General features: G+C 46.0%; 1 protein-coding gene across 3 annotated transcripts in view; it reads right to left on the reverse strand.

Moving 5' to 3' along the window:
* Positions 1–3212: 3212 nt before the first annotated feature.
* The window catches only part of LOC115310957 (protein krueppel), a 29916-nt gene continuing 13391 nt past the window's right edge, over positions 3213–19737 (reverse strand). Inside the window, exons 1-4 of one of the 3 annotated variants that reach the window (XM_040216666.3) lie at positions 16300–16423; positions 11854–11961; positions 9447–9613; positions 3213–3637 (exon numbers count right to left, since the gene is read on the reverse strand). In XM_040216666.3, the coding sequence (XP_040072600.1) occupies positions 3344–3637; positions 9447–9518 (366 nt within the window). In that variant the 5' untranslated portion in view covers positions 9519–9613; positions 11854–11961; positions 16300–16423 and the 3' untranslated portion in view covers positions 3213–3343. Of the gene's footprint in view, positions 3638–9446; positions 11962–14424; positions 16441–19737 lie in introns of those variants that run through there. The other 2 variants (XR_003916926.3, XR_006078217.1) reach the window with 2 other exon arrangements.

Consider the following 19737-nt stretch of genomic DNA (forward strand, 5'->3'; position numbering starts at 1 on the left):
AATTCGAATGATGCACGATTCGTCGCATTGAGCGAATGAGCTTACAGGCCTCTTGGTACAGTTCATTATATCCAAACATCTGTTAAGACCCTGCATGCCATAAACAAAACTTATTGAATAGACAGTACGGCTGAACAAACCAAACTCTACTTACAAACCAACATCGCAAAACGTATTTGGTGCTCAGCTAGCATGGAACCTGAATATTTTTGTCCGGACTTCCAGCCAAACGAAAAGGGTAGAAAAGCCCCGGCGGTCAAACTCGTGGTGTAAGCGTGGCATGCAGTGCCTCTCGGTGAAACTTCGGCCATAGTCCCGAGGTTGATTCTGGCGTGATCCTTCGTCCAACGACGCAAGAATAGTACAGATTTGTCCCTTTGCCCCAGTACTGTTGCGAAGGCAGTAGCCACCTAGAATATGTCATACCATTCTTTGCGGTGGCATTGCACAGATGAGCTCGATAGTATATTTACGTCTAGACAGTGTGTGCGTCGTCTCGCGCACCGTTTATGAAAAGAAATTCGTGCCAATGCTAGCTTGTATTTAACCAGTGTTTGCCTGACACTATTGGCTGTTCTGTTAGAGTAGGGGCTCTCAAACGTTTCTATCTCGCACGCGGACGCCTAAAGGACGGTCGAAGTGGAACATCCGGTACGGCATTTGCCGTACCGGAAGTGGAGGTTTTCCCCCGCCTCCGGTCCACTTTGGGACGCCTTTTTTGCAGCTGCAAGGGGAAGGAAAGCTACCCTCCGCATCGCTCCATCGACAGAGGCTAGGAGCTGTTAAAACTTCAGATTGGGCGAGTTGGTTGTCCATGTTGGTCAACGTTGCAGCGCACTCAAAAAACTGTCACTCAAGCTTTCACACACACAAGGAGCAAAACTCTCACACAGTGCTCACCAACAACTTTGTATTGCGTGACTACTGCTTCTACTTCTAATTCAATTTGAGATGATTTTCAAATAAAAAATATGAAATAGCAAAAAATGACATTTTAATGTTTAGGCAAACTTGCAGCTAACTAATCAATCCCTTTTTGTTACAATAGTATAAACGGTGTAATAACACATTTGTCCTCCAGTCGTGTGATGTTCTCAGCTTCGATAATTTCCCTCGTTAATTCGTTGACACTTTTGCCTAACACGGTGCTGTTGTTGAAATGTGCCACACACCAACAATCCCGACAGCATGTTCCAGAGTGGCAAGAGTTCACATTGATGATGTTGGTGCGGTGTTCACGAAGGTGGTCAATAAGACTTCGCCCAGTTTTCCTACTTTGGGGCATGCGTGACACATTTCAAAAGGCAATAGCTACAAAGCTGTCGATGCCGTTTTCTATGCTTGCGAAGAGACGGTCTTGGAATAATGCATAATAAAGGCCCCTTGTTATGCATTACCCCAAGACCGTCTCTTAGCAAGTATTGAAAACAGCATCAACACCTTTGGTGCTATTGCCTTTCAAGATGTGTAAGGCATGCCCCAAAGCAAGTTTTTAGACTTGCTAACCATCTATGTGAAATCCACCTTTGCTACCTGGGATGGACACGCCTACTTACAAAAGAGAGGAGTGTGCATAGGATCATGCATAGGAGTGTGCACAGCTTGATAGGATTTTACAATGCAGGTTAGGTGCCACACAAGTAGTGCGAGTGTTTAGATACATGGACGATTTTTTAATTTTTTTACCCATCGATGAGAGTAACTTTCCAACCATAATGGACGACATTCTTTCCATATTTAAAGATTGTATGAGTCTCTTAGAAATCACCTACGAGCTGCCGGTTGAAGGATCCTTAAGATTCTTGAATCTCTGACTGGTGGAGCTACCCCACCACGTCTGCTGGTGCGGGGCGGGTCTGCTGGGGAAAAAAAACACTCCTCACCTTCAACTCCGTGCACTCAAAACTCGTCAAAAGAGGCATAGTGCAGTCATGTCTTAAGAGCTCCATCACAAAATCGTGCTCACATTCAATACAAAAGAGCTTCGACAGGCAAATTGCAAGACTGAAGTCCGTAGGGTGCCCCATTTTCTTATTGGTGTCAGTGGTTGAAACTATCCTCAAAAAAGTGAAGCAAGGGAGCTGCGTCAAACAAACACACAGCGGCAGGACAAGACCAGCCATCGTCCCGTACATCCACAATTTTTCTCACGGCCTTAAGAAAACAGCGAACAGAGTGAATGTTGGTATCGTGTTTGCAGCTCCCAAAAAACTTTCCAGCCTAAGCAAAACATGACCACACCCCCACATCGAGCATTCTGCTGCTCCAAGAAACATAGAACGAACTTTGTGCCTTGCATTGAGGGGGTCGTCTATTCAATCCCCCTTTCCTGCGGAAGACAATACGTAGGACAAACTGGGCGGTGCCTTAATGACCGCCTTCGTCAACACAAGAACATCATCAACGCAAACTCTGACCACTTAGGAATAGGTACACGTCGGGATTGTGGGTGTGTGGCACATTTCAACAACAGCACCATGTTAGGCAAAAGTGTCAATGATTTAGCGAGGAAAATTATCGAAGCCGAGAACATTATACGACTGGAGGACGAATGTGTTATTACACCGTCTATAATATTGTAACAAAAAGGGATTGATTATTTAGCTGCAAGTTTGCCTAAGCATTAGAAAGTAATTCTTTGCTCTTTCATTTTTCATCCTTTTTTTATTTGAAAATTATCTCAAATTGAAAGAGAAGTAGAAGCAGAAGTTAATCACACAATACAAAGTTGCTAGTGAGCGCTGTGTGAGAGTTTTGTTCCTTGTGTGTGCAAAGCTTGAGTGACACTTTTTTGAGTGCGCTGCAACGTCGACCAACAGGCTAGGAGCGTTCCCGTAACGTGGGTCTGAACAGCCAATCGCACGCTCTGCTGGCCGTCGTTGAGGCCTCTGCCCTCGTTGTCGGTCCCCAATCTCCCGAAAACAAGAAAGGGGACGGAGATGATGGCGAGGAGGGAAGACATGCCGTCCGCGTGAACCACGGAGGTGGGAGCTTCTGGGGGCGACGCAACGCCACCAGAGCTGAAGTCAGGAGTGTGGAGGGACACGCCCTCAGCGATGACCGAAACCGAGACACGCTATGCCGAGGGCGACCGAAACAGAAGTTTAGTCGACTCTCCTTTTCATCCAATGGCGTCTCTCGGCTTTGGCCGTCGTTGGGGGCGTGTTCTTCCACACTTCTGGCTTCACCACTAGTGGCGTTGCGTCGCTTCCAGAAGCTTGCCACCTCTGTGGCGTGAACGATCTCCTCGCTCGAAACGAACGCCCTCGCCGGAACTTTCACGTCTTGTGAAAAGCGCACGTGCGCTTTGTTTTTGGCGCACGGCACCTCGTGTGGATGGCCCTCAACGCAGGAAGGCACGGGTGTGGGTCATGGTGTGGGCATCCAGGTTCCCTTTCTGGTTGAAGGCCTTGCCGCACACGCTGCAGATGTAAGGGCAGTCCCCCGTGTGCGTCCTCCGGTGGCGCGTCAGGTGGGAGGAGTAGGTGAAGCGCTGGCCGCACACCTCACACGGGTAGGGCCGCTCCCCTGCGTGCATGCGCTGGTGCAGTACCAGGTTCACCTTCACCGCAAACGTCTTGCCGCACGTGTCGCAGACGAAGGGCCGCTCCCCCGTGTGCGTGCGCTCGTGCCTCACCTGGCGAGGGAGGAAAGCAACCCGGACGTTTGGTGGGTCCAAAGGAGGGCCAGTCAGCAGTCACATTCTACGACGGGGGTCGATCTCGAGGAACACTTATTTATTAAGGCCTTATATGTCCCATCATTCAGTCCACCATCAAAGTCCTTGAGCGAAAACACGTGGGCAACACTAAAGGTACCAGAACGTTTACGTGACCACTCAATGGGTGACTAAGAGAATTAAGATGATGACTCAGCAGATTGAGAAGGATAGACTCAGCACATTAAGAGGGATGACTCAGCGACTAAATCATGTGTATCTTTAATGCAGTAGCACTTGGACTTTTGCCTTCAAGTTGTCTTAGAGATAACATAAGAGACCCTGTGTTGTTTTTTTTCTTTTCCCCTCAGGGCACGGAGGCATTGACAGAGGATTGTGGGGAATGAAAACTAAGAAAGAAACCATGATAATGATAACAGAGAATACTCAAACAATAGGAAACTGGTGCTTAGTAATAGTTGTACAAAAAAACTTTCAGCCTTTCCACTCTGGTGAAGAAGGAAGACGAGCGAAGCTGGTACTATGGTGGGAATGAAGTAATAGCCGGCCGCAAGTCGGCAAGCCAGAGTGGAAGGGCCTAAAAGGTTTATTTATTTCTTTTTTTTTAATTAATTTATTTATTTACTCTCAAGGTCCGAAGACATTACAGAGGGGAGTGGGGAATACAAAGAAATAACAAAAGGCAAAATAAGCACAGTCATATATCAAAAAAATAAAAAGTTAGATAGAGCATCTTTAAAAATGCATAACTCATCAATGGTGGCAATGTCATGAGGAAAGTGGTTCCATTCTACAGAAGTGCGCGGTATGAATGAATAAAAAAATGCATTAGTGTTGCATGGAAAGACGCCCACTTTGTTCTTATGATCTAAACGACGGGAAATATAATATGGAGGGGTTAGAAGATTGTGACGCATGGCCGGATTATGATCAATTTTGTGAAAAAGGGACAGACGAGAATATATTGTCTATGCAAAGCAAGAGTGGGTAATGATAACAATAGTTTCATGGAGGGTACACTAGAAGTTTGGTGGTAGTTTGAAAGTATGAAACGTGCGGATTTGTTCTGGACGGCCTCCAATGATTGAATGAGGTATTCCATGCCGGGGTCCCAAACGGAGGCTGCGTACTCCAGCTTCGATCTAACAATTGATTTATAAAGAAGTTTGAGAGATGACGGCACAGAACTAAAATTCCTTCTTAAAAAGCCTAGCATGGAGTTAGCATTGTTAATAACATGTTCAATGTGAATATTCCATGAAAGATCAGATGTTATATGAATGCCAAGGTATTTATAACAGTGAACGGACTCCAGTGGAGCGCTATTAAGGTAGTAAGTAGGACAAACGGCATTACGATGGGACACACGCATTGACTTGCACTTGGTGATGTTTAGTTCCATTAGCCATGTGCAGCACCAGTTAGATATTGAGACTAGATCGGTCTGCAATAAGGTTGTTATGTGGATGCCAAGGTATTTATAACAGTGATCGGACTGCAATACTATGAGCGACGGCAGCAACTAGACAACCGGCAAGCCTGTTGTCCGGTTGCCGCCGTCACTAATAGATGGTGGTAGCTGTCCAGAGTTTTGTGTCAAGATTTGTGTGCCCACGGACACGATACTGGGGAAACTAGCCCTTAACAGCTCTGCTGTAAAAAAAAAGAGTGTGCTCAAGAGTTGACGTTAGCGATACAGGTAAGCGATCCCAGTCATTATAAGTTCTAGGAATGAATGATGCAAAGAAAAAGTATTAGTGTGACAAAATCTGCCTCGAATTGTCTTGGCACTGGTAAAATAATATCCATGGTACTACGGAACTTTGTTATGGTGTCGTGGTGGCTGTTGTATATAGACCACCGGATTCATCTATGTCTTTGTTCCTCAATAAAATGGAAGATATTCTTACATTTATTTCACAAAGCAATAAGAAATCTGTCATTTGTGGTGACTTCGACATCGATTTTGTGTAAAACTGTGCTCTCAGATTATCTACTTCTAACACAGTCATTTAACTTCATGAATGTAATAACAGAACCAACAAGAGTGACACCCGATTCATCCACGCTCATTGACCACATCTTATGTAATCAAGACGCACACGACAGTGCTGGTGTATATGAGACAAACATTGCCGACCACTTTCCAATAATCATATTTCTACCTATAAACGCTGAAGAAACACCTCACCTTAGTACACCCCATTTAAGGTATTGCATTAATTACGAACTTCTGCATAGAAAATTATCGGCATTTAACTTTAATTTACTATTCAATTCAGATATCAACATCGAACTTGGAAATTTTATCACAGTATTAAAAACTGCAATCGCGGATTTGTCGAGTGAATTAAGAAAACCAAATTATTCAGAACCGATCTGCCCCTGGATGACTCGTCACTTCAAGAGAAGAACATGTGGCAGCAGAAACTGAACCGTCATAAACATAATTCTTACTACTTGGCACAATACAAAATGCATTGCAACCTATCTCTATCACTGATAAGAATGTGTAAAAAAGAATATCACTCTAATCTTATATCCGAAAGTCATGGGGACTTCAAGAAAATGTGGAATGTGATTAACTCTGTTATCCAAGATCGCAAAAGCAAACAACTCCTGTTATAGTCACGGATGAGACTGCAGACGCATGCAATTGCTCACTAATACACTATTCGAAAGATTAATTGTACGACGCATTAACTCATTTTTAGAAAAAACAATATTATCACCCCGCATCAACATGGATTCCGTCCAAACAAGTCAACTACTAGTGCTGTTATCTCTCTCTCTCAGAAAATTAATAAGTCCTTAAATGACAATAACATTAGTATCGGTGTATTCGTAGATATTAAAAAGGCATTTGATACTGTGGACCATAAAATTCTTCCTAATAAATTACAACGATATGGTTTCAGAGGTCACTCTTTAAATTTCTTTACAAGTTATTTGTCATCTCGTTCGCAATTTATTTCTTTGTTAGATCATAAATCCTCGATGAGACAAATAAACACTGGAATTCCCCCGGGGTTCTGTACTGGGACCGATACTTTTTTCATTGTACGTTAATGACTTACCTAACATGGCTTTAAACTCTGACATAATAATGTACGCTGATGATACCGTCTTAATTTACACGGACCATTCATTGCGTAACTTACAAAACACAATCAATCAAGAACTAACAGTTCTCCAGGAGTGGTTTAATTCTAACAAATTGACTTTAAATATAAATAAAACTAAGTATATAGTTTTTCGTTCCAATAAAAAAAGATGTTAATACCGACAGCATCCGAATTTGCATCGGAAATTCGGCACCGAAACCAAAAACCGATAAGCAACCGACGTGCGTCAGCCGAGCCCCGAGCGAGTACTTCCCTCGAGGCAAAACGAAAATGACCGAAGCACGCGCGGCTTCCTTGTCGGCTCCTTTCTCGGGCATGCGCTTCCGGTGCATCTCTGACATTGTGGGAGACTGTATTGTCCCCTCGTGCATGAATGGAGTGTACACACAGGTGGAGCGAGAACGGCAGGGAGCGTCTTCGGACGCCCGGCTTCCGGCACACGGACCGCCGTTTCACGTTTCAGGTGCACAAAGGTAGGAAGTTAGTGCCGGAGGCAGGACGACCAAAGCTCCTCTTTGCCATTCTCGTCTTGTCAGAAAAGCACAAGGGGCACGTCGTAGGGGAGGTCCTTTTTTTTGTCCGACGGAACACAACAGCTGCATAGGGAGTATTCACTGGCGGCCATGGCCGTGTGCGCGACAGCTGAGCACGTGCTGATGGCGAGGTTCCGCAGTTCTTTTGCAACGTGCATTCTGCATCATTAAGATTACCAGTCTCAGCGACCTATTAATGTGAACCCGTTCTGAGTGTGCGCTCTAAACAGCACCCTCAAATGAGCGTCCAGTGAAGAGGGGTCTGGCAGAACCCGTAATTATTAAAGCAGCCACGTCGCTCACGTCGACCGCTCTTTGCGCCGGCGCTCTCGCATCAAGCTTCACCATTCCGGAAATATGCAGCACCTGCCGTTGTGTTTTCGAGTCACTACGGCAATCCTACATACAGAACGCAAGGGAGCACCCGCGTATAAAAGGAGTGGTTCACGTTTGTTTAGCATTTTGCGATCTCAGAACGAAAAAAAGAAAAAAAAAGAGGGAAGGTAGCAAAGCAGGGTACTTGTCGGCTTTGTGGTGTGATTTGCTCGGTTTTCTTTGTGTTCTAGACTCGCAGCGGTGAGAGAGAAAGACACGAGCCAGGACGTATGGAGCGTCGCAAATGCCCCGCAACTCCCTGCACCACGCGGTGCAATCTGGGATCGAAAAAGAGGCCCTGTGGCGCTTTCGGGAAAGGTCCATTACGGTGGAAAGTGTTCAAATCTGGGACTAACGTGTGTAATACTAAAATTCGACGCCCACCGAAACCCTTTAAAATAAAAATGCGAAAAAGTGTCAATGTCGTGTTTGCTGTAGCAGTGTTGTATGGTGTACGATACGATGCAATACTAACATGTACTACCATCCAATGCCAACATATTGGGTGTTTAAAAAAAAAAAAAAAAGTAAAAAACATGTTTTTTGGCTTGCGTAAACAACCTGCTCGTCGGAGGAAGCTGAAACTCTGTGAGAATGTGACACTAGCCGTTGAGGTGGAACACGACAGTCTGAGAACATGACGTTAACTGAATCAAAAGATAAAAGGGAAAGACTAAATCTCTCAAAAACCAAAGTTCACCTAAGCCTAATATTGTCAAAACAAGAAACAACACTGTGAGCGCCTTCAGGACTTATTTCGGAGAAACAAACTCAACAACGGGAAAGAAAACAATACCCTATTTTGCTGCTAGGTGTTTTTCACGACAAAATTGTCACACGCGTCAGCAACGTCGGTCCTTATTTGGACAATATTGAGATAGCTTAGGTGGACATCGGCTCATTCAGAAATTCACCTTTTCTCTTTTATCTTCTGATCTAGGTGACGCTAAAGTCACTGGATCCTGGGAAAGTAGCGCCATTGCCTTCCCTACCTGCTAGCCGGGCACAAACGGATACTAACATACACACGACCCAAACCTCGCAAAGCGATTGGCTAATTGGTCTAGTTTGTGATGGAAATCGCCATCTTGGTCCATTTAAATCTTCGAAGCCTCCAGGGGGTCGTTCTAAACCAGTCGCGCCAAGATCACCATGGAGCATCATCGTACTGGAAGCGTTCCCCACCAATTTAAGAGTCTTTGGCACTTCGTATGCGATCAACTTATTAATCATGCATATCTCCATGGATCTCTTACTATTGTATTGTTCATCTTGCCTATTTCAAGACAGTAAACTTATTTTTCAGTGCCTCCAAGCACCGGCCCAGCATGCGGTGGTGGTACAAATATGTGCGCTTGTTTCGCCGGTGTGTGGATAGCAAACTCTCGGTATACAATAAACGCCTCCATAAAGCTACCCGTCACCAGCGAATTTAGATCCGCTCACCAAGAACGAAGTGGTCAAAGAGAAATTGCTCATTTCACGGACCAAGATGGCGACCACACGGGGAGCTTGGCATTACTTTCCCAGGATCCAGTGACTTTAGGTGACGCCACATGCCCCAACTTTCGCACTCTATGCCAACCGCTAGCCTCACACCCATGGAGCAACAGCTTCCTGCAATGCGCATTTGATTTATCCAAGCAGGAAAACACCTTTTGTTTTTCTCCTCGAAAACACTTTTTACAAAACGATACGACAGAATGCCTACCCAACGCCTGCACGCTTCCTCACCAGTCCGTTGGTCCGACTGCAGGAGTAGCTGCAGAAGCGGCACTGGTGGCGGCCCTTCTTGCGCAGGTGCATTCGCTTCCAGTGGCCCTGCAGATAGGCCCGCGTTGAGAACAGGCAGCCGCAGTCGACGCACCGGTGGCTCAGGTCCGGGGTGATCTCCTCAAGCTCTGCTGCGCGTGAGGAAGCAGACGCCGAAAATAAGTTAAAGGCGGCGCAAGAGGACGCCCAAATGAGAGGGACTCTCTCCGCCTTGAAGCACTATCGCTTTTCCCCCAACTGCACTGCAAAAATTCTAGTCTGCTGCAATGCAATATCTGCAAGAGAAGCACTGCCAGCAGCGCAAGCTCGTTGTCTTTCGTCGCACTTTGGCGACGCACGCCCAAGCGTCATCCTAAGTGGAAAGCTCGACTGACGCCACTGCCGCAGATGGTGAAACGACTTTTCCTTTTCTTACGAGAGCCAGCCCTTTTAAACACTTTGACCCACACTCAATAGCACGCCAATACTGAATGCACCACAAATGTGCGCAACAAAAATAAACATGGAGTAGAAATATGCCTGCCAGTGGTTGGCCGACTGACTGTCCGCGTTCTTAATGATTTAGCCGGTAGGCCGGGATCGCATATATTTTAGACCGAATTCTAAATATTTGAAAATATAACAAATTTTCAAAACCTCAGGCCCATATTAACTTGTGCCAGGGTAGTTAATATATTTTTAACGAACCCAATTATCCCCCTCACCCCCAGGTACAAAACGTGGAAAAAAGTGTCACTTCGTAAAAAGTGTCCACAAAATGACATCTCGTAGAGAAATTAAGCAAAGGCCAGTCCACATAGTTGCGTTTGACTGCAACCGACAACGCTACAACTAAAGTCACTGTAAAGTCCCAGAGTATTGCATTCCTTTTCTTTTTGCGTTTTGCCGACAACATACTCACTCTAGCCGATCGTGTTTTGGCTTGTTGAACGTCACTGGACAGTAGCATTCACTGACACAAGCACCGCTAGGCTCACCTCCATCAGTGCTTCAAGCGGCTCAGATCGCGATCATCTTGGGCCCAGTAAACAACTGCACTCACGCACGCTCTGCTGCTCATCGAACGCGCATTTATGCGCAGACTTTTCTATGCGGTTACTGACGTCAAAAGCAAGGAGGTTGTATACTTGCGACACAATGCCTGCTTGTTGCGCTTTTGGGTGCAGCAGCAGGTTGGAGGATGGAAAGAGACTTTTCCGGATACCGTTTGGAAAGGATGCAACTACAAGATGGAGAGGAAGAAGGCTTGGCTGACCATAGTAAAACGGAAAGATTTCGAGCCCACTGCAACAAGCAAGCTTTGTGAGGTGAGTGCCGATTACAGCTGGGGTCATTCCGCGTATCCCTCATTGCCTCGCAGTCGAACAGGCGTCAAATGTGTTCGATTTCGCACAAGTGATGCTCTTGCGATTTGGTAATCCCCGTCGACGCGTGGACACAAGATGGCGGTGCCACGGTTTCGGTTTCAGCTTCGGAGTTTCGTTACTCTGGGAACCCATACGGTGACTCTCGCTACAACTGGTTCTTAAGCTGGTCGTTACTGCTTAGAACCGCCTGCACTGCTGTGCAGCTGCTCGATTTTGGGTTTGTTGTTTTATTGTGTAAACTGAATCTATGTGCCCTAAGCATCTTAGAAAACCCCAAAATACAATCATGTGTGGCCTTTCTTCATTAAAAACACGACCAAACATTGTGGCACGCCCCTTTTCCGAGATATATCCCAGAAAAGGGGCGTGTCAGGATGTTTGGCAGCATTTTTGATAGGGAAAAAGGTCACACATCACTGTAATTTTTTTTTTTTTAACACGCCTGGGGGGCATAGGTTGGTTTCACATTATAAAAAGACAATCTCAAGATCCACTTCTGTGCCTTTCTAAGATGTTTACAAATCATAAAACATACATAACAAACTACAAAGGGTGTGAGAGCTAGGAAAGTATGCAGTCCTGCGACTGCAGTGTGCCCACAACACTGGGTGGGCATTTTACGAGACACCAGCAAAGGTATAGTTAAACATGGAAACAGTACAAGATCGCAACAAACTTCACGTGCATGCTTATGAACACAAGAGATGGCACTGATCAGTCATCCACAACAAAATGCTGTTAACCTTAAGTCCCATAACATAGAAATGTAACCACAATTGTAAACTAGCCAGAATATAATCAATCAATTTACACCAAAAAACTGGTCTCAAGTGTACTGCTTATCAATGCACAGATAAAAAAATGTGCTAAATGCAATACCAAGCATGCATATTCAAATTGAAAAAGGGAAAAAGTAGATTAAAAAAGAGATAGAAGGGAGAAAAATTAAATATTAAGACAACAAGATTTTGGTGGTTCATGTAGCACAAGTGGCCAATCACTTTTAACAAAAAGAAGCCGAGTGAAAGAATCATGACTTCTGGAATGCTTGTGGCTGCATTGTGCTGGTTTTTCTTCACATGCGCACGGAAGGCTTGACGTCTGCAAAGCTGAAAAACACAAAACACTGAATCAAGACATCTCCAAATCTGGTGAACAAACAGCAGCTAAGTTCTCATACTATGCAATCCAACAATGAACCAGCTAGGCAGAATAAGCAAGTGGGCCCCAAAGCACCAGACATGTGCTCAATTCGGACATATTGTCAACCATCCCTTGGCACTGAGGGTGCTCATACTCTTTTTTTTCTTTATCTCCATGAGTGACCCATCCCATATTTATTGGTTAGTTATGTTTTGTTCCACATCTATCTGAAGACTGAAGGCGTGCCAAGCCCTAATTTGCAGTACTCTCCTTAATTTTGCAATCTTTGGATGGATGGATGAATGTCAGCGAAATCCCTTTAATTGGCCATTGACTTGTGCCTCCTAGCCGGCATGCTGTGCTTTGATCCCCTAAGATATCTCTGAAAGAAACAGAAAAGTAAAGCAAGGATCATTTCGGTAAGACACCGTACACATTGATTTGTAGTTTTGTTTCTGCAAACTCTTTGCAGACTAGGAACAGTTAGAGTTTATACAGCTGTGGGCTAAAACGGAACAGTTAGGGTTCATACAGCTCGGGGCTAAATGCGCCTTGAGACAGTAAAAGTAAAACAACATGGCCGAGACCCATCGAACATATTTTTCCTTCTTGGGGTAGACATGCTAGATGTCTAGTCACAGTGCCCCTGGTGCATCACTTCGTGGGCCAGCCCATCCCCACTCAGTGTGCCCGACTAGTGCGTCGTAATCACATAATCCCTCCAAGCTCCCCTAGGTTTTTGCTTTGTCACACAGTGGCAATTCACTCCACACTAAAGACACCGAGAAACCACAACACCTATGGGTGACACGCAAAAAAAGAGCCAGGCTAAAGGGGATGACGGAGCATCAAACGAAGTTCCCAAGTACGCAGAGCCAGATTTACCCACTACACCCATCATCCTTCCATCCTTCACAAATTCCACTAAGTCTAGGATTTGGCAATATGTTTCGTAGCTTTTGAGCAAGAAGTACCGCAAAAGATCACCAGGGTTGCCAAGATGATTTTGTTTTGTTGGCGTATAAAGATTGGATGTTTGTGGCACTAACGAGAATGAATTAAGACGAGAATCTCATCAAAGTGCTTTTGGGGAGAAGGCTGTGCTTTTGGGGAGAAGGCTAACTTTAGAACTACATCCACAGAAACAAAAACAACTATGAAGCAGCGCTCGGCTGCCATACCGTCCGGCTGGGGCTCGTCTCCTCCTGCCACCCAAGGAGGGCCGCTTTTGTAGTTACTCCGGCCTGCGTGACCTAGAGCACTATAAGGCTCCTTCGGAGCACAGTAGCGCAATCTAGAACGCCATCTCTCGGCGACTAGCGGCAAACGTTTGGGGGTTCCAACTCCGGTCACAAATGAGTAGGGAATGTGACAAAATGGTTTTTTCTTCTATATTTTGGGGATGTACAGAACCGCAATACCGTATTTACTCGCGTATAGGTCGACCTGTTTTTCAAAAATCGCCTCATCAAAACTGGGGGGTCGACCAATACGCAAATCCCGGTATTATATTTTTCAACTTTTTTTTTTTTCGGGGGTCCCGAAGTTAGGGGGTCGACCTATACGACGTATCGACCAATATGCGAGTAAATACGGTAGTTTCTGACATAATAAAGGAACATTTTACGATAATCTGCGCTAAGTTGTGTGCCACGTAAGAACGTAAATTAAAAAAGAAAATTGTCTGAGCGGCATCATGCACAGACAAGGCGGAGCAATGGAGGACGATCGCTGGAAAGCAGCCAGAAGCTAAATGCATCGATGGTCTCTCACGCTGTTCAGAAAACGCCGCTCACATGAACCGCCCCGGCCAACCCAAAAAATCCATCTCTGCTGCAAAAAATCTGTTTCAAACACCGTTGCCTTGGAAATTGCTTTCTCGAAATTTTCACATGCATCCAATATTATGAAAACTTTGATAAAGTATTTAGTGCTTTACCAACTTCACGACAGACTAGTTTCGAAAAGTGTGAACTCGGCATCTGTTTTTTAGTCAGCCGTGTAGCATCGACCTCCATGTGTTCTCCCATAGGACAGGCACGTCCTGGAGCCGTGAGTACCACGTGACTCGCACTGAGCTGCTCTGTCGGCAAAACGCGCGGATCAAACGATTGCGTTACTCTGCTCCTAGGAGCTATATAGTGCTCTAGCAGAAACAGTGCAGCATGCACCATGCATGTGATTAGCAGCTGCTCAGCACGAAGGCCGAAGAGAGTCAAGCTCGTATTTACGACGACTGCTTTCAGGACAGATCAAGCTCGTTGCCCCCATCCTGCCAACGTCACTCCGTTTATTGTCCACACTTTTTACGCTACGTAAAAACTCAAGCCTACAGGCCCTGAGTTGGGTAAACAGCGAGCTTTGGGGAAAACAAAGAGGAAAGAGTGTCCCCTATAGTTCAATTTCCTCGTCAATAATGCAACACCAACCAGGCTGCACAACACCACAGCTGAGCAATGCGGTGTGGTGACACGCCAGGATATGCGGACCATTTCTGCCTCCCTCTTCGAATCGGCTGAAAGAAAAAGATCATCAGCGTCTTTCATTTGTTGAAACAAGCCTCGCAGCTCTTTAGCAAGCATGCTTGAGGAATGTTTCTTTTAAATGACATACAATACCCGTCAACACTAAAAGCACTTCATCTGCATTACATTTTTGATAGATTTGAAGGTGGATGAAACAACTTATTTCACTTTGCAAGGTTTGGCCAGAATTTTTTATACAGAATTCAAGGACCTTTTGAGGATTTCAAGGGAATTGGAAGAAAAAGAATTTGAGGCAACACAGAGCAAAAGGGGCGATGACACGGGATGCCTCGGACTTTAAAACAAGTGCAGGCTGCATGACGCAATCATGACAACGATTTCCGCGAATGTGGGCGGCTTCGCGACGTGAACTGTCAGATACGATCCTAGCCCGATTAAAGTTGTCACATGTGTTTCCCGTGCATGGAGCAAGCACATCTGGTAGAAAAGACTACATGTTTTTCCGTGGCCAAAATCTGACCGTGATGCATCTAGCGGCAAAAAAAGTGTTCCTCCATGTCGGTTGCCAAGGTGACCGCTTTTCTCCCGCAATAATGTTGTGCACCACTACATGCATTGCCATGGCTTGGATGAGTGAAGAGCAGTGAAGTGTATCCCCTTCCATGTAAATCAACATCATTTCCAGAGAAAGCACCCGACTCTTTTTTATTTTATTTTTGGTAATGTTATCTGACCGCCTGCACTTCGGAGTCTCTGCATACGCTTCCCATCACTGAACTTCTCAGACCGTTGCAAAAACATGTTAATTTCCCAAATTTCAAGGAATACAAGAAGCATTGAAACTTTCAAGAAAATATAAGGGCCCTTGAAAGGCTTTTATCAAAATCCTGGGTATTCAAGAATTTCAAAAAGCTGTATAAACACTGCCCAAAAAAACTACTGCTAAAAAAAATGGATTATAATTTACAAAGCTTTTGCGTTTAAAGGTTGAAATTTTCCATGGTGCAGGCTATATAGAGGTGCGGACTAGACAAGGGCTTGTTTTTTTCAAGAACGTTCATTAGGACAAGACAGGACGGGCTTTGAGAAAAGATTGTGTCAATGACGATTTCTGTATAATGCAATAGCAGACATTTGGCAAGGTGCACTGAGCCTGAAAATTATTTGCAGGCTACAGACCAGGTGCAGTCTACACACCAGGTGCAGACTCGGTGAAGATTACCTACGAATAACTTTATATTTTGGGCTGAATTTTGATTACAAATTTTACAGTGGGTGCATACTATATAAGTGGCCACATAGACCTTACGCTGTTAAACAAGTCGTAAACATTGGCGCCTGCAGATAGAAAGCTTATACTTTCAACGAATGTGCAACAAGGTGGTCAATTATAGTTTGCAAAATTTCGAGGCATAATTATCGTCCTGTAAAACCAACAAACTTGTCAAAGGCTTTATTTGCAGATGACGAAGTTAGGAATTAATACACCTTGTATATACCATCTCACGACTGCCACACACTTTGCTCCGTCATTCTAATTGGCTTAGGAAACTTGTAAGTGCAAAGAGAGACAGACGCAAAGGGGACATGGATGGGTGTCCCTTTCTTCGTCCGCCCCCGTTTATGCTCACAGCTTCCCTGAGCATCATGCACCAACCAGCCAAACAACAAGTTTAACTGGCTTACGGAGGCTGTCGAATTGGCCCTTTGCCGAGTTACAATGAAGCGTACTGTAAGCTGGCTTTATGTTGCAAGCACCGTGCAAGAAAGGCCGATGGTGAAACCGGCGATCCACTCACCATGTCGACGTGTTCTTACCGATGTGAAAATTGCGTCCCGGTGTAGCAGCCTTAGCTTGTGGATGGCAGTGGTAGACCTGGGATACTTCAAGACCAAACCAAGTGTTGCAGAGTGGGTACAGCCTCACACATCCACAGTCACGTCCGGCTTATGTGGCAGCTGTCAAATTGAATTTCATTTGAACCGCAGAGTTCCATAAAACATAACCGGTGCTCTTTTATTCTGGCATGACGGTATGCATGTCGCTCCTTATCCAAAAAACCCTGACAAAGTGCATAAGTGTTAAAATAAATGGGACATTATTGTTCATGTTTACGATACTGAAAATTGGCAGTCCGAAGAAAGCCTGCCACTTTTCTAGTTCCCAGTTTGATATTTTTTTTTTTTTTTTTAGTGTGAAGTAGCGTGGGCTAGGGCCAAACCCAGGGGGGGACTTTAGAATTCTGACCCCCCGCTCCCTTCACGCGCTGTGTGAAAAAATTCCGTGACCCCTTCTTTCCATATTGCACGACCCTACTCTCCCTGTGTAAACTTGCTTCCTAGAACCAAGACATTCTGTCTAAAGAGGAAGTGAGAAAGGAACTGCTTCATTCTCTTGACTCAACAATTAAATTCTGCTCAATTGAAGACTGTCACAGGCCTACATCTATCTCCCAGCTAGCTCCTCAATCACATTGTAGTATAGCTGGAAAAAAAAAAAGAAAGGGAAGGAGACCTTTTTGTGCAAAAGTGTGTGTGTGTGTGTGTGTGTGCATTTGCATGTGTGTGAGTGAGTGGGGGGGGATGATAATCCCCAGTGGACACAAAAGCGACAGGCAAAGAACTCAATCTAGGTCAACGCAGTTCAGTGGAGGGAACAGGATCTAGCATGATAGCCTCGGGGTCTTGCAATGCACCTGTTTCTTTTTCATGGTAAGAGTGTGTTTGGAACCGAAACCCTTCCTAATGGCACCATTAATTTGCTGGAGTTTTCTACCAAGGAACCCTGGAAACAAGCCTCTGACAGGGAGCACTAGTTTTTCCGAAAGTGGTGGATTAAATGTGGTAAATTCCACAGTAACCTGATCCCAACGGCTGACAATTATTAAAAGCTTAATTAAGAAGGCCAACTTCAACGACCTTTGCTGTGCTCAAGATTACATCACTTCAGCATAGCATGAATGGCTATGTTGCCTGTCTTGTGTAGAAAGGCTGCTTAAAACCAAGCTTTTGCCGCAAAAGGCATATTCAAGACTAGGCATGCGCGACCTAAGGCGAAAATAAACAGTGGCGACAAGGGAAAAGTTTTGTTCTTCGTACGAAGTGCGTCACGGTTCCTTGCGAATGATAAGTTCGCGAATCATTCTGCTCGAGCTAGTTCTGCTCATCATGCCAACCGTCGGCAGAATTGAACCTTTTGAAGGGGGAGGAGAGGACTGGTCGTCCTACGTCGAGCGTCTAGAAGCTTTCCTTTCGGCGAACGATGTCGTCGCGGCAAAGAGGCAAGCCATTTTTTTCAGTTGCCGCGGTGCAAAGACGTACGCTCTTTTTCGGGACCTGGTCAAGCCTGCCAAGCCTCAAGATAAGTCTCTGAATGAGGTTCTTTCCGTCCTCGGCAACCATTACTGCCCAAAGCCTTCCGCCGTCGTCCAGCGCTTTCGTTTCAACTCGCGTGCTTGCTCCGACGGGGAGTCTGTGAGCAGCTACGTCGCAGCATTGAAAAACTTGTCCGAGCACTGCAGCTTCGGAGTCGAGCTTGAAAACATGCTGAGGGACCGTGTTGTCTGCGGGATTAAAAGCACTGCAATCCAGACCAGACTCTTGGAACGGCCAGACTTGACGTTCGAGGACGCTGTGCAGACCGCTGTGGCCATGGAAGCGGCGAAGAGGGACGCCGGGGAGATTTGCCAGACCAGCTCCGGCAGTGCCGCGTTCGCAACGCATCGAGTCACGGCACCTACGGGGGGCGTCACCTGCTACCGCTGCGGAGACGGACACCTCGCATCCGGCTGCAAGCACGTTAAGACTACGTGCAACTACTGCCGAAAGCGAGGACATCTATTGAAAGTGTGCAATTCTAAGCAGAGGGACACCCAGTCATCCAGGAAAAGTTCTACCAGGCAACGCTTTTTGGGGGGCAAGCGTGCCCGTCCCCAGGAACAGAGACGGATCCAGTGAATGTCGTCCATGACAACGCTGAGGACAACAGCGCATCGCCCGAGGTTTTCGACATGTGGCAAGTTGACAGCGTCGCGCCGTCACCGCCGTTCACCGTCACCGTCTACGTGTGTGGCAAGCCACTCTGCATGGAGGTGGACACAGGCGCAAGTGTCTCTGTCATCGCCAAGAAACGTCTGCAGGCACTGGTGCCTGCGATACGAGTCATGCCCCAAGACCCAAGTTGAAGGCAGGGTGGACGTCAGCGTGCAGTTCCACGGTAAGAAGGCCGTGCTGCCATTGTTCGTCACCGGAGATAAGTCGCCTACACTACTTGGTCGCAACTGGATTCGGGAGCTTGGCCTCAACTTCTCTGATGTGGAGGTAACTGTTCATTCTCTCTCTGACGTCAGAACTCTAGTTCAAGAGTTCTCTGCTGTTTGCGAGGGACGGCTGGGTACTTTCAAGGGGCTCAAAGCCAGTATTCATGTTCCGGAGAATGCTCCACCGAAGTTTTTTAAGCCGCGTCCACTACCTTTCGCACTCAAAGATGGAGTTGCACAGGAGCTTCAACGTCTAGAAAGGGAGGGCATTATTGTACCAGTCAAGACATCAGCCTGGGCTGCACCCATTGTTCCTGTTGCCAAGAAGGATGGACGTGTCAGGATTTGTGGCGATTTCAAGGTAACCATGAATCCGGTGGCCACCCTGGAAAAGCGCCCGATTCCCAGAATCGAAGACTTGTGGGCCATGCTGTCTGGGGGTAAGAAGTTCACCAAGTTGGATCTGAGGGATGCTTACCGGCAAGTGATTCTTGAGCAGGACTCGAGGAAGTATGTCACCATTTCCACACATATGGGGTTGTTCCAGTACACCCGCCTTCCTTTCGGAGTGTCGTCCGCTCCAGCTATCTTCCAACGGGAGATGGAAAACTTGTTCCGAGGGCTGCCGCACGTCGCTGTGTATTTTGATGACATCCTGGTCACCGGCGCGACTGACTCGGATCATATGCACAACCTTCGTTCCGTTCTCAAGCGCCTTTGTGATGTCGGACTGAAGTTGAAGTTCGACAAGTGTCATTTTTTTGTGCCGCAGGTTGAATACCTTGGGCACATTATCAACCAGGAAGGGTTGTCTCCAGGCCTGGGCAAAGTAGCGGCCATACTTCATGCTCCTGCTCCTTGCGACATCAAGCAGCTTCAGAGCTTCCTAGGATTGATTAATTTCTACAGACGTTTCCTGCCTAACCTGTCTGAACGCCTGCGGCCACTGCACTCGCTTCTTACGGACGGGAAGAAGTGGGAGTGGGGAAAAGACCAT

Source organism: Ixodes scapularis, unplaced genomic scaffold (genome assembly GCF_016920785.2).
Source record: "Ixodes scapularis isolate PalLabHiFi unplaced genomic scaffold, ASM1692078v2 PGA_scaffold4__175_contigs__length_147842914, whole genome shotgun sequence".
Classification (NCBI taxonomy): Eukaryota; Metazoa; Arthropoda; class Arachnida; order Ixodida; family Ixodidae; genus Ixodes; species Ixodes scapularis.